At 46.4% G+C, this 14,164-nt stretch overlaps 1 protein-coding gene across 2 annotated transcripts in view; it reads right to left on the bottom strand.

Annotated features, from left to right (window-relative positions):
• Positions 1-696: 696 nt before the first annotated feature.
• Positions 697-14,164, bottom strand: part of MXI1 (MAX interactor 1, dimerization protein) — a 57,328-nt gene continuing 43,860 nt past the window's right edge. For both annotated transcript variants that reach the window (XM_068398690.1, XM_068398691.1), the window contains exons 4-6: positions 5,319-5,433; positions 3,954-4,125; positions 697-2,593 (exon numbers count right to left, since the gene is read on the bottom strand). In XM_068398690.1, the coding sequence (XP_068254791.1) occupies positions 2,430-2,593; positions 3,954-4,125; positions 5,319-5,433 (451 nt within the window). In that variant the 3' untranslated portion in view covers positions 697-2,429. The remainder of the gene's footprint in view (positions 2,594-3,953; positions 4,126-5,318; positions 5,434-14,164) is intronic.

Here is a 14,164-nt window from a genome sequence, read left to right as displayed (position 1 = left end):
GGGGAGGTGCTGAGACAGCTACAGAAAAAGGGTCATAAATAAATAAATCCCACTGGTATTCAACTGCTCAGCACACGGGCTGCCAGTGGTCAACAGTTTCAAGGAGAATAATAACGAATAAATAAATAAGGCCTTGCTAAAGTTTCCCACTTTTCACCACTCAGAAGACTGTCCCAAACTTTGTGTCATCCAGAGATTATATGGACCCCAAACATAAATCCAAGCAGCATTTCTTCTTTGAAAACCCTCAGGCCCCATTTGTTAATCCAGAGCTCAGTTCAGGCTGTGGCAGACTCCTGCTCCTGCCAGGTCACCTCCCAGAAGGAAGAAGAACAGATGTACTGAGCCACTGGATTGCATACACACAGGGGAAAACAGATTTAACAACAGCAATGCGATCCAGACTTAGTAAGCAAATTAATTTAAAAAACCCAAAACAAACAGAAATCATCCATTACAGCCATGGAAAGATTACTTCTCTACTCAAGCACGTGTGTTATGCCTCTTACAGGGGATGACACATTTTGGAGGAGAGTGGGGGAAACATCAAAATATTTCAACACAGGCAACTTATCATAATGCAAAACTCTACAGCAGACTTGCTCAGGATCTTCTCATTGCAGGATCGAAGGGCACAAGAAGAACAAAGAGTTGGCTAAAGTGATACGAATGACCAAGATGGAAGAACACGACTCATTTCAGATACAGAAATGTTTAATGGCATTAAAGTGCTACTTTAATGGGGACCATATGCTAACATTTAAACACAATTCCACTGCACTGCTAAATATGGTTGTCTTTATTTTTTTATTTTATTTTACCTCTTTTTGCCCAACCCTACCTAAAACAATAAAATAAAAATCTAAAGGACTGAAATTAACAACCCATTCAAATCAGCAATAAGTTATGAATTTTATAAAGCATTTTTTTCCTCTTTTTTTTTTCTTAGTAATGAGGGGTAGTTAAATTACTTAAGGATATACAAAGTTTCAAACAATGCCATAGGTGAGGACTCTACTAAGGTTTTTAAAACTTGGAAAAAAAAATAATCCTGGCCATTAAAAAGACAAAAATAAAAAAAGCAAAGCCCTCAAAGTGCAGGTTAGAATGCTCATCTCCAAGAAAATTAGAAAACATTCGCTATAATAGCTCTTAACAGCACCTGCACAGATAAGATGGCAAGGCCCTTGGGAACAGGACGTGCAGTCAAAACGTTACATTAACATGAGAGACGTGCTGAGCTTAACTAGGTTAACTACTGGACTGGAACTTCAAAAGTCAGCAAAGGGAATGATTCTAAAAAGAAAACTGAAGAAACCCCCACCAAACCTGGCCTCTTCCAGCTAGCACAGCCTTCATCCATTGTGTGCATGGCAAAAAGCATCTTCGCATTTCATTGGGTCAAGTGCTTCATCAAAACAGAGATCTTTTCATGGCATAAATTCATATAAAAGACATCTAAGGTTTCTTATGGACAAGCTCTAAAAAGACGCATCAGACTTGGGGTGTTTTCCCTCCCAACACATTTACAAATGTTTATCAAAAAATCTCTTCAAATAAAAAGGTCATAGTGGCTCAGTATCTGGGCATGACTTTCTGGCATATCACCTCTCGTATGTGCTGGTTTCTTTCTGTCCTCATCTGGTTGTGTGCCCGTGTACGAGCACGCATCTATCGGGAGATCTGCTGTCGGTGTCACAGCCTGAGGCATGACACAGCCCACGATGTGCTGGTAGATTACAAGCGTGTACCTCTTGCTTTAGCCACGCATCAGAGGTACTTGCTTTTTAAATGATGTCCAACAGAAAGCTGAGCTGAATGGTGTTCTCTCCTGAACATCTCTCTTTGCTGCCCCTCTCTCTCTGGGCACAGAATGAGACCTTAATCATTATCGTCATTGTTACTCCTAGGCTACGTAAGCCTTCTTAGATTTCCTACTACATTACGACGGCATTGGATTGTGATAAACTGTAGGACACGGTCCTTTTAGGACCACAAAAGCTCTTCAGAAGGGCCTCAACTAGGTTGTTCAACCTGAATGCAATATAAGAAACTGACATTTCTCAGATCTCATGACAGAAAGAGAGGGATGAGTCTATAGTATCCTCTTTCAAACAAATAAATTCAAAACAAAGTGTTTCATCACTAAGGTCTAGATCCAGGTCCCACAGAAACAAACAGATTTCACTGACTTCAGAGGGACTAGTGTTTGGTCTAACTTTTTGCCAGCAGGAATTGGGATTGGTAACATGACCAAATGAACACATGTGGGTTTCTGTGGAGGCTTCCTTTATCCAAAAAGCTTTATATACAGGTCTCTCCAGGACTAGCTGTCAATATGTCACTTCTGAAAGAGGATACTGGCATCTAGGACCCAGTTTGATCACCCCAGTGAAATCATTCACCCTGCACTGTTGTCTCACTTGGTTCTAGGAAGCAAACGAGAGCTTGACACTGGCGCTGGAGTAACCCTCGTCACTCCCAATACTCTGCAAGCTGCTGTGATCATCAATGTCACTGATGCTGGTTGTGCTGATATTGTCCACTTCTCCATGGGAGAACTCTGTGCTTTCAACGTCCACTTCAATCTCTTCTAAAAAGAAAAATGAGAGAAATGCACACAGGTTAGCGCCTGCTCCCTTCAAGCCAGCGAGCTGCTGGGACTCCCCCAGTCAGGGATGAAGCAGCAGTCCGGCAGGAAGATGTTTAGTGTTCTCCCTGGAATGGGATGGGCTGTGGACATGATTTATAAAAAGACTAGATAACAGCTTGGGAGTTTGTCTTAGGGACTTGGCAAAGGGGTTTGACTCCTCCAGCATGCAGGCCACACTATGAGCATAGGTGGGCCACCCCACGCACTGAACTTGTTCCACTACCTCTTCCTGTGGAGCTCTACTACCCCAGTGTTGGAAACAAAAAGAAACAGAACTGACGGCAACAGAGAAAACAGAGCATGAAGATACCCCAAAACATGCTACTTGCTTGATATTATGTTGCCAAAGCCAGGACCACTCATATAGGGCATTACAATGCATTGCCATGGGGATCTGGGTTACTCACAGATGCTCAGTGGACTTCAGAACATAAATCTTATTTTTAAGAAGGATTTAGAAAGCAGAAATCTAGGTAACCAGGTATCTTGTTTCCCATAATGTTTAGGAATTTTCCAAAAGAATTTTTTTTTAAACTACAGACTCACACTAAACTATACAGCATCTTTTGGGTCTGTCAATAAATATCAAACCATCTATTTTGCCTAAATATCTCTCCTCAGCAGAGATATTTAAAAAAAAGAAAATTGTTTGAATTCAAGTTAGCCATTTAGATCATCTCTATCCAGTTTTAACTAAGGAGATGAACTCTATGGGAAGCTTGGGGGAAAAGAAGGGAGGGGTGTGTGTAGAATGACTCTGGGAATTTTAAGAGGCAATTTGCTTGGTTGTACCATGGTAACCTGGTTATACCATGGCCCAAAGACAGAATAAGTAGCTGGACACTGCTTTGATCTCACTAATATCTTCTTAGATTTTCCTCTTTGTGTTGCCGAGAGATTCAGTAGACCAAAGAGCACAATGGATATCTCAACTTTACCATCAGGTATTTAGCTACCATCTTGTGATCATGTTATTTTTCCTAACTAATGCTTTGGCATTTTAGAGAGCTTTTCAGAGAAAGACGTCACTTTAAATGTCACAGAAACCAGCTCAAGTTGACAATAACAACACCTCTTCCAGACTTATAAACTCTTCATATATATATATATATATATATATATACACACACGTATGTATATGTGTGTCTGTGTGTGTGTATGTGCATGTGTGTGAGCAAAATCAGTAGCCTAAGTACCAAAGGCCACAAGAAGGGGGTAGCTGAGAGACAAGAAATGGATGAATCTCATGCCCTCGTTTCACAGAGTCCTGGGGATTCAGTGCTAGTTCAGCGACACCCACCTCGCTCCGAGTCTGAGCGATCCGAGGAAATGGTAGATCCAATGCTGTCCATTCGTATTCGCTCTATCTCCTGAGGACCCTGTAGTTGTTCCAGTCTTCTCTTTAGGAATCTTTGTTCTCGTTCCAGGTTCTCAAGCTGGTGCTGGCTTCTCCTCTCAGCCTCTTCAAGTTTCTGACATGATCAAATATGACTCAATAATTAGTTTCATCCTTTTCTCCTTCCCTCCCACCTCCACTGCCCAGCCACCTGCTTTGCTTAGACCTTCCCAGGTCCCAGAAGGATTTAAGCTGCAAAAGCGCCCTGAACCAAGCTACCTTGCAGTCTCCAAAAGCAATGCCATCTCCTCACATCTTTTCCACCTCCCAAGTCCTGATAAATCATACACATTAGTATAAAAAGTCTCTGAGGACAGAGCGTCTCCAGGGGAAATTATTTGAATTGTAGCAGTTTGTGGGTCATTCCACATGGGTTCAGCCACTTGCATTACCGAATCTGTCCACGAAGGGGCCTCAATTCCCTTAACCAAACCAAACCAGGGTTTGTTATGATCCACTGTAACATAAAAACGTGCCCTGGGAGTTCTGTGTTCCTTGCTGCATGGTTTAGCAGGATTTCTCAGAAACAGTTTTCTATTCAGTAAGCGATTTACATAACCTACTACAGATTTCTTTGATCACAGCTGGGAAATCTACCAGGGCACTGTTCTTTGTTTCCTACAACAAGCTCATTGCATAAGGAGGAGTCATTTCAGGCTAACTCTGTCCCTTTGGCAGTGCTTTTTCTTCTTCACCACCCATCCTCCCTCCCGCTATCCTGACCTGCAACAAAGAGTTTCAGCCTCTTCCAGATACTGACAATGCTGCATTTTCTTTTCATGCTTCGCTTTGCCAAAAGTGAATCTAGCCGAGCGCTGGGCTAGCTGGCAGGTTCACACAAGAAACCCCAGCAAGCCAACCCTCTCTCATGCTCTTGTGGTTTGTGCTAATGCTTCTGCAGTGGAAACTCACTAGCACATCAGAAAAAAACCTGCATTTCCCATCAAAAGGCAGTCATTCAATGGTAGGTATATTTTCCTTTAAAGAGATGCAGCTGTCAACGAATGATCACAACACAGAACAAGACCCCTGCTCTCCAAATCAATCATTTCCATAGTTAACAGAGTTCATTATGGACTCTTAACAATGTGGCTTGTAGCAATGATAAATGATTAACCAAGAGGGCAAGACTTGCTTGCTTTTTCTTTTTATTGTTTTTAAAAAGGTGTTAATCTCCTTCAACAGAGTTACCTCTAGGCAGCAAGAGTGAGCAATGGAATTGCACTTCCCAACAGCCCAGACAAAGCAGGTGGGAAAAGCAGCTCTTACCTTGATATGTGCTTTGGCTTTGTTGAGCAGCCCAAGCGTTGTGTGCCTGGTGCAGTCTGGTCCTAGCGGTATCAGAACTTTCAAGCGTTCTAGACACAGGCGGAGGTGAGCTCGGCTGCAAGGGGAGAAGAGGAGGATCAGAGCTATGCTTTCAGAAAGGGAATGTCACTTCCTTCTCTACTTCCCTCCTACGAGGCACTTTTCATGTTTCCCTCTTTCCACACATCACAAGATTCCCCATAGGTACCAGGACAGACCACCACTAAACTATTTACACTGCAAACATCATCTGCTCACCAATACTTGCATTTGCTAACCTCTGACAGACACCGTTTATTTCCTTGCTGTCTGAACTGATAATCTGACTCATCTAGATGAACTTTGTGCAGGGACAAGGCATACAGGCAAATGGTACAACTATCTCGTGGGTTTCCTCTCTCTCTCAGCTATTTGCTGTCTGTTTTGCTGAGAAGAACTTATGTGACAGCAGTTTCGAATGACTGCTACTCCCTGCACACTTGTGCATTGCTGGCTCGGGGACATTTGCTATGAACTGATCTAAGCACCGTCTTTTTGCACAAAATCAAGAAGATCGATGAGAAAAACGGTCATCCCAAAACACCCAAACAATCCCTGTGGGCAGTTAAAGGAGCTAGAGGGATGGCAGTTCCCAAGCACTGCACTCTCACTCCTTCCTGGGCCCAGGTCTGAAATGCTGCTGGGGGTGCAAGGTCTGTGGGAACAAGAGAACCCAAGACCTTCCCCTGGGCAGTCTTCTGACCTTGGCTCAAGTCTACAAAGACAGGCTCAAGCATGACAGCGTTGCTGATGATATGAGCCATTTTCTGCAGAATATGGAAACGTGTTCTGGGGAAGATGGTTCAGGCAGCAGTGGCAAAGCACATCGTCCTCGGGCTGCACAGGAAAATTGTTCCCACTGTCTCCTCCTCTGTATCACGTATGCAGGAACGAACAGGAGATTTATAGAAAACTGTCAAGTGTGGGTTGCCTTTTTCCCCTCCCTCTCTCTTTCCCAGACATTAATGATTTATGTCCAAACTTGTCATCCCAATCAATAACACAATGACATCAGCTCCACCATTCACATGCAAGAAACACCGATGCAAAAGAGTCCTGAAAGCCTATCCCAGCCCCTGCTCCTGCACAAAGAAACTGATCTTAGCCTGATCCATCTCAATGCAGGGGAAAGGGGGGGAAAAAAAAAGAACGAAAAAAAAGAGCATGGACAGTTCATTTCAATTTGTTTTTCAAATTCACTATTGCACTCAGTTTGAAAGGGGTGGGGGAGAGGAGTCTGTAATCAGGCAATTATGTCAGTGACAAGCAAGGATGATTAAGGGTGGAAGGGTCAGGGGTTTTGCTGATGAACTGTCAGCGCAGGGGAGCGTTCACTAGCGGTGCTGTAGCTGTGAGCTCCTCACTGTTTCTATTATAAATCTCTTTACAAAGGGTCCATCATTCTGTCTCAAGAACAGCAACAGGGCTGCACATGATCAGCAAGGGCCTTGAAGAACACGTGTTTTTCATTAACAGCTGGAGGCGTGGGGAAAGGGAAATCATCATCCAAAAATCAAACTGAAGAAATAGTAATCACATCAATCTCATCTTTTACTTCTCAGCTTGCTCTAGGGCAAACCCCACCAACATTAAACCTGTATGGCTGACACGGTGGGACTTTTTCCTATCTGGAAGCCCATTTTCAACACAGAGCTTGATCAACAGGAGTTGTGTGCACCCACTACAGGTGTTTGCCCATGATGACCTGTAGGGCCAGTAATGAAAGACCATTGCTGGTTCACACTGGCACTATAGTTCATTCCATCCCACAGGAAGCTGGACACCAACTTCTCACAGCTAGAGAAAGGAAGAGGAGGAGGATCTTGTGGTTCAAGACATTCTGGGTTTTGAACCCATTTTCAGCTATGCCACAGATTTCCTGAATGGTCATAGAGGCAAGTCACCGAGTCAGAGCTGTCAGAGCCTAGTCATCAGGCTGCAGCACAGGGCAGCAAGTGTCTCTTCACAGCACGAGTACGAGCACCAGCCATACACTTCGCCTACGGGGTCAGCCCAAGCTAAAAATGCAGCTTGAGTAGAGCTAAAGATGTGTGCACAGATCAGGCGGCTGAGAAGCAGGACTGGTTCCACCTAACAGGGGACTTGCTACAGGTAGGGACTGCAGACTCACCCCCAGCCCACACTGAAAAAACTAATTACTTGTGCAACAGAAAACAAAAGTTTGGGGAATCAACCTCTAATCAGTGTCAAATATATCACAGTCCACTCCTGAAAGCGGATAGACATGCCTGAGCTTTGGGCTGAGTTTCAGTACTGGAGGTTTTACCAGGAACCGGGGAAGGTGCTGCACCAGGAATGGCGATTCCTGGAACCAGTGATCAGCTTCGGGCAGGAGCGAGCACTGGCTGGATTGCTGAGACATTGGTCAAAAGGATGGCACCCATCTGCCACGTCAAAAGCTAGGTTATGTGCAGACTCGATGAGATAACTGTGTTAAGCACCTGAAAGCTACATGCAAAGATCCAGCCACGTAATGAAACCCTGGCCACTGAAACACTTCCTGTCGTGCCCAGGACCACGGCGGATCGAAGGAGGTTACTGCGCTCTGCGGGCCCTGACATGGGCTGGGGAGGACAAAGCAGTCAGAAGGTCTGTCCTCATGAGGACACTGGAAAAGCTGGCAGAGTTACTTCCCCAGCACGTGTGGCCCCAAAAGGGACATTCCCCCAGTTCTGGATCCCCACATTGTCTCTCAAAGCCCAGAAGATTGGCCCAGCCTCATGCAGGTGGTTTTCAGAGAAGCTGCTCCTGCCAGCGGCTCTGCTGGCTGGTTGCCAAAGACCATGGCCTGCAGCAGGGGTGATGGCCTCTGCCGGCATAGCAGGCATCAGGAGGGGACACCTGCCTGCGACGGAGGGTGTGAGTGCGAGCTGATAAGCTCACGATGGCACATAGCACAGGTCGAGCAATGAGCACGCTGCAGGGGCAGCAGGCTTTGGCTGAGCTGAGGCAGGTTGGGAAGAGGTTTGACCAAAGCAATCACTTCTGTACTGCTGTTGGATTTTCCCCTTATTTTGCACTCAGAGCTGAGCCACAGAGTTCTGACGCCACTGCAAATGTAAGTGTGTTTTATATCTCCAACCACAGCCTAACCGAGGGAGACGCGCAGGGCTTCGCATTAGCGTGCAGCAGCGGGCCAGCCTCGTGCACAGGCTGGTGCGGACCAGGGACAGCCAGGCCCTCCTGCCCCAGCAGGCACCCCCGCTGCTGGGCACGACACTGGCGGAGCCGCTCGGGAGCTCCTGGGCCTGGTGCAGCTGGGAGAGCGAAGGGCAACCAAGCCTAGAAACCGTCCTGGCACACGAGCGCACTGCTTTCCTTCAGAGAGATCAAACCAAACAGCTTCCCCAGCTCTCTCCCCTCCGCAGTGGTCAGTACCTTGCCTTTTTACTCTTAAAATCTAACCCGGTCACAGTCCCCGACCTCTCTCAACTTCCAACAGCCCAGCCAGGCTATGATGGGTTCTTAAACCACAGAGCACACAGGCAGGTCTGACGCACTCATGGCTGGCTTCAGTAAAACCCAGAAATAAAACTCTAGAGCTCAAAAGCATCACAGCAAACTTAGCTAAAAGACTATTTCAGAGAGGAAGCAATCACAAACCTATTAATCTTCCTTATCGAGTCCTGGAGCTGTACCTGGATAGCTGTAATCCCACGGGTCAGGCCACGATATGAATGTCTTTTCCCCTTGTTTACCTGGACTCTACTGCAACGTGGCTTTGACAATGCTGCAGGCTCTTGTATTCAATGAAAATACCAGCATTGTGCGGGCTCCAGGCAGAGCCAGACGGCTTTCCATGTAAACCACTGGATTATGCCAATATTTGACGCATCTGCCAATATCTGGAAAAACAAGACTAAATGCCCATATTGTTATATAACAGAGAAACAACTCGGGCCTGGCGCGAAGGGCTGCTGCCTCTCACTGCCTTGATCCTTGGGAAGACAGAGGATGACAGAAGGAGAATTCCGGTTTCAGCCGAGGCAGAAGCCTTTGAACGCTAGCTGCAGGGGAGATGGGAGAAGCTGGAGCCCTTTCTCCTGTCTTAAGTGGCCTTGGAAAAAATCAGGCTCTCACAGCAGCATCCCGAGCACATGGTAGATGCTGGATGTGCTGAAGAAGGAATCCAAGGAGGATTTGAAAGGAGGGAGCTCTCCTCTCTCCGAAGAGAGGAGCCTGGTGTCCCCCTCCTGCTCAGCCTGATGAGGGGGAAGACTCCTGTTTGAGCTTGCTATGTGGGGCATCAGGGTAGCCAGAAAAGGAGCAAAGCTACTGAGAGGCTTCAGAAAACCAGAGCCTAGTACGCATCCCTCTGTCCCAATGAGCTGATGACAACCTTTTATCCTGTTCCACCTGGCAACTCCAGGTAAGACAGAGCTCCTCTGCTGCTTCTGCTTCCTCCCCTGTGCCATGCCAGAAGCCTAGAAGCAAGCTCCTCTGGGATGTGGAGGGCAAGCAGAGCAAGGATGCACTCTCTTCTCTGCCAGGAGCTGCTGTGGGGAAAGGTACGTCAGCCCCTAAACAGATGGGCCAGGAGACTGAAGCAGAAGAGGGATGGGCAAGCCCAGCAGCCCCATAGCCCTGCCAGCTGATCCACAACAAGCTATAAGTGGCTGCATGGGGAAGAAGGGGATGCTGGCCCCTGAAATGGCAGCCCCACTGCTGCCCACTGGGCATGTGTTGTTCTCCCCCCTTTCACTTTGTGCCTGTGTGAGAGCTTCTGACTGTATTTGGATTATCTACTTCTACCCCCCCAGCTCCCCTCCAAGCCTGAGCCCCCAGTGCCTCTGTTCTGAGCCTCTATCAGAGAGGAGCCTGCCCCTTGCTCCATGCAGGCCCTCCTTGCACTTGGCTCTGGCTGGCTGCAGAGGGCTGTAATTTCACAGCCTGCTCTCCTCTCCAGCTCCCAATGACATCATCCACTCTGATTATATAAAGCACAGGGAGGAAGCCTTTATTTATGCATGCTTTTTGCTCACAGCTTTCGCTGTCTCGCTGTACAACATGCACCCAAATTCCACTGCAGGAACTGGGCTCCCTTTTGCCTGGATCAAAACTGCAGTGCAGAAAAAGGTGTGAGGGTGAAAAAAATTCCCCATTTCCTTCCCTCACTCCTCTGAGGACGTTTTTGAGGGGTTTGGGTAGGAATCAACCTACCCCACCACTCTGCACCAAAGCACGCTGGGCACAAAGCCACCAGCCTCTTCCCTGCCTGGGACGTCCCCAGACAGCCGGGGGACCTGTGGTGGCACCTCCAAGCCTTGTGTCTGCTGGTCACAACGGGGCTACACAGGGGCTAGAAACCTACCTACCTTCGATGCCCAAGCAGCCCCCTGCGAGGGCCAGCCCAGGGCTGGAAGGACATTATTGCAGCAATGGCTGTGGGCACGACCGTCAGGGAGCCGTCCCTGAAAGTAAACATCCCTGGAGAGACTGCAGCTTCTTTGCTAGGACAGGTTTGGGATTTCTGTGTTTTTTTGTTGTGTGTGTTTTCTTTTTTTTTTTTTTTTTTTTTTTCCAGCTGCCACCATAGGCAGAAGCAATGGAAACAGAGACAAGAAACTTCCTCTGCTGAGGAGTCAGTCAAACGCACGTGCACACTCAGCTCTGAAGCAGCAGGTTTACCAGATTCAGCACTATGCCCTAGTCAGGCACTGCTGACAGACTTTGCTGAATCAAGGCCCCAACATCTGCAAAACACACGTACGCACAGACACACACACACAGACACACACTCTTCCCTTCTTCAAAAGATCAAGCCTCCCTCCCAGCAGGAAATGACCAACTCGCCTCCAGCAGCATTTCAAAGTGCTGAATTCTGATTTTTCTATGTTGAAAGAAGGGAGCATCTGAGGGAAAAGAAAAGCATTGCCCAGATATTTTTGTACTATGCCTGCAGGTCTATAGGGCTTGAATTCAACAGTGGATTTAAGCATGTGCTTAACATTAGGAATATACTCAAGTCCCTCTGAAGCTAAATCAGACACTTGATCTCCAAGAGATGTTAAAAAAAACAGAAAGAAACCAAACAAGAACCACCAAAAGAACCAGCAGAAGGAAGATCCTAACATGGAAAAGGATATTATCATCCTTCCCCTCTGCCCTCTTCCTCTTCCCTCTACACCTTTTCAAAGTAGAGACTGATTTAACCCTGAAATTAGAAACCACCAACTTTGTTTGGATTTCAGAGCTAACAGATTGCTTAAAAAATTCAGGAGGGATCACTGGTTAAAGAAAGCAATTCCTGGAGAAACAAAAGTGACCCCACATCAATAATTCATTGGACGAGAACGATTTTGAGATAAAAGTAATGAGAAACACAGGCAAAAACCACAGGGCAGGGAAAATGGAGAAAAATACGGTTTCCTTCTAAAAGCAATTCACAGGTCAGAGGCGTGCTTATCTCCAACAGCCATCATACAACTCGATGTTTTTTCCTTACTCTTGTCTCTAACCCCCAGCCCAGCCCTCTCTGCTACAGTATCTACCCCCTGCTTTACTGAACGCTTCTCTTCAGCAAAGGGAGAGGAGGTTTTGCCAAGCACGGTGCCCAGGACCAGCGAGGCAGTCGGGCGCTGGGAGCTGAGCCCATGCTTTCTCCGCTGCAGAGCCTTATGCAATCGCAGCGAGCCCTACAGCCACACGCAATAAAGCTGCGGTGGCATCTAGCCAGCCTGCAATAAACACACTCACACCCGCTCACCCCACTTCCACAGGACACCAGGGATGAGAAACATGTTTTAGAAGGAAATCTGGCTCAGAAATATGCAGTTAAAAGTTAATATTCTCCACCTGAGCTGTGAAATCATTCAGAACAAGCCTGGCTTTCTGATTTTAAATCAGGTCTCTTCTCACGATTATTTATTTTCCTGTGTTTGCTCCCAGTTGAAGGAGATACTTGTTCATTTGCCTCTTTGTTTCCAGTCAATTTCTACTGATGGCTCCCTGGCATCTAGGAGTATTTGTATTGCAAATGCTAATAAAATGTACCATGAAAAAGTAATTGGGGAAAAAAAAAAGCTTTTAGATTTTTACATTTTTTTAAGCTTTCTATTGTTTACAATAAACAAAGAAATGAAAATCTGGGACCAACAATAAAAAGACTTGACAATGTATTATAAATAGGAATTTAAAGGAACAAAAAATTTCTATGAGCAACATTTTCAGTCTGGCTTTAACCATACCAGATCTGTCTGCAAAAGTTAAAGGTGAACATGCACCCAACTGTATTCTGAAATCAAGGGCAGATGAAAAACAAACCACAAATGAAGAGACCTATGATTAAACAATAGTAAGAACAATAATAGTAATAAAAACAAAAAAACAAGGCAATGCAGCTTTTCAAAGTCACACAAGTCAATGCACCTCTGCCTGGTGACAAGCTACATAACAGGGAGGTAACTGGTGGTACAGTGCTCAAGAAAGCAGCATCCCGATTCAAGCCCAGAAGCAGAAATAAAATGCAAACAGCCACGTATTGATGCACTCTGCAACAGCAGCGTTTTGTCCAAAGGCCACCTCAGTCACCAAACCAAGACAAGGTACTCTGGGAAAGGAAGCATCTTACCAAACTGAAACACTTCGAAAAAATGGCCAGTTTTATAGCACACAAACCGTTCTCCACATCTGCAACAGAAGCTGCAAGCTTTAAGGTAAGCGTAAAGCAAGGATTTTAACTTAAAACATACTGCCCGCACCCTCCATTGTAAACTTTGAAAGAGGCTGTCCTACAAACCCTGCCCTGACTGTCCCAGAGCCCAGCATGGCCTTCCTCCACAGAGCCAGCATATGGCCACGTGCACCCCCAGGGCATGCAGAAAGTACTTCTATCCCCAGCTCTTCTAGATGGGAAGACTCGTCACTGATTTCAACTTTGGAAGAGCTTTGGGCTCTTGGCAACCAGAGGCTGCAAGACCAACAAATCTTGTGCCAAGTGGTCTGTCGCCACCACTGGCCCGTTCCAACATGGGTCTTTCTAGCCTATGACTGCAGTCTGGAGGGACACACACTCTCCCCCACCTCTCTCCATGTCACACAACTGTCAAGGTCTCTCCCCTTCCTGAGATGCTTCTAGGTATAAAACTGAATATTATTGAGAGGGCTCTCCGAATTTCATTACGATTTTGAAGGCAAATGAATTACTTCAAGGCTTTCCAAAAAATAAAAAAAGGGGAAGAGAGGGATGGAGGGAGGGGAAATCAGGCAGTCTCCAATCCCTTGGTGAAATATGGGGGATCTGGCTGAAAGATTTGGCTTTGCTACATGACAGGCGTCTCCTGGGCTGCAAGATGGAGGGATAATAGACACTTTTAGCTCTGTGTCCCAAAGGCTGATCAGTCTGTCCACACCGTGCAGACTTTAAGTGTAAAACATGTTGTTCAGTGGGTGCAGGGGTTCGCCTGCAAACACCTTGAGTTATGTGGAGATGGGAGAGAGCTCCCACTTCCAGGATTCAAGGCCACAGCACTGCAGACACAGCTGTGAAAAGGACACTTTTGGAAGACTCGGGGTCCTACTCTCATGTCAGGGGGCACTTCAGGGAGTAGGATTGCTCTCATCTCACACTGAGTCTCTGTTACCTTCCTTTTCACTCTCTCCTCTGACCAGCAGTGCAAAGGCTGGACGGCTTGCTCCTCTCTGCTATCACTACCATCATCCTTCAGCCGGCCCCGGTTTTTATTTCTGTCCTCTTCTCCGGCAGTCTACTGGATGGGAAACTCTTTGGAACAAGAATACAGTTGCCA

The sequence above is a fragment of the Nyctibius grandis genome, chromosome 4 (assembly GCF_013368605.1).
Source record: "Nyctibius grandis isolate bNycGra1 chromosome 4, bNycGra1.pri, whole genome shotgun sequence".
NCBI classification, from domain to species: Eukaryota; Metazoa; Chordata; class Aves; order Nyctibiiformes; family Nyctibiidae; genus Nyctibius; species Nyctibius grandis.
The sequence above is the reverse complement of the archived record's forward strand: the minus strand, read 5'-3'. Positions and strand labels throughout refer to the sequence as shown.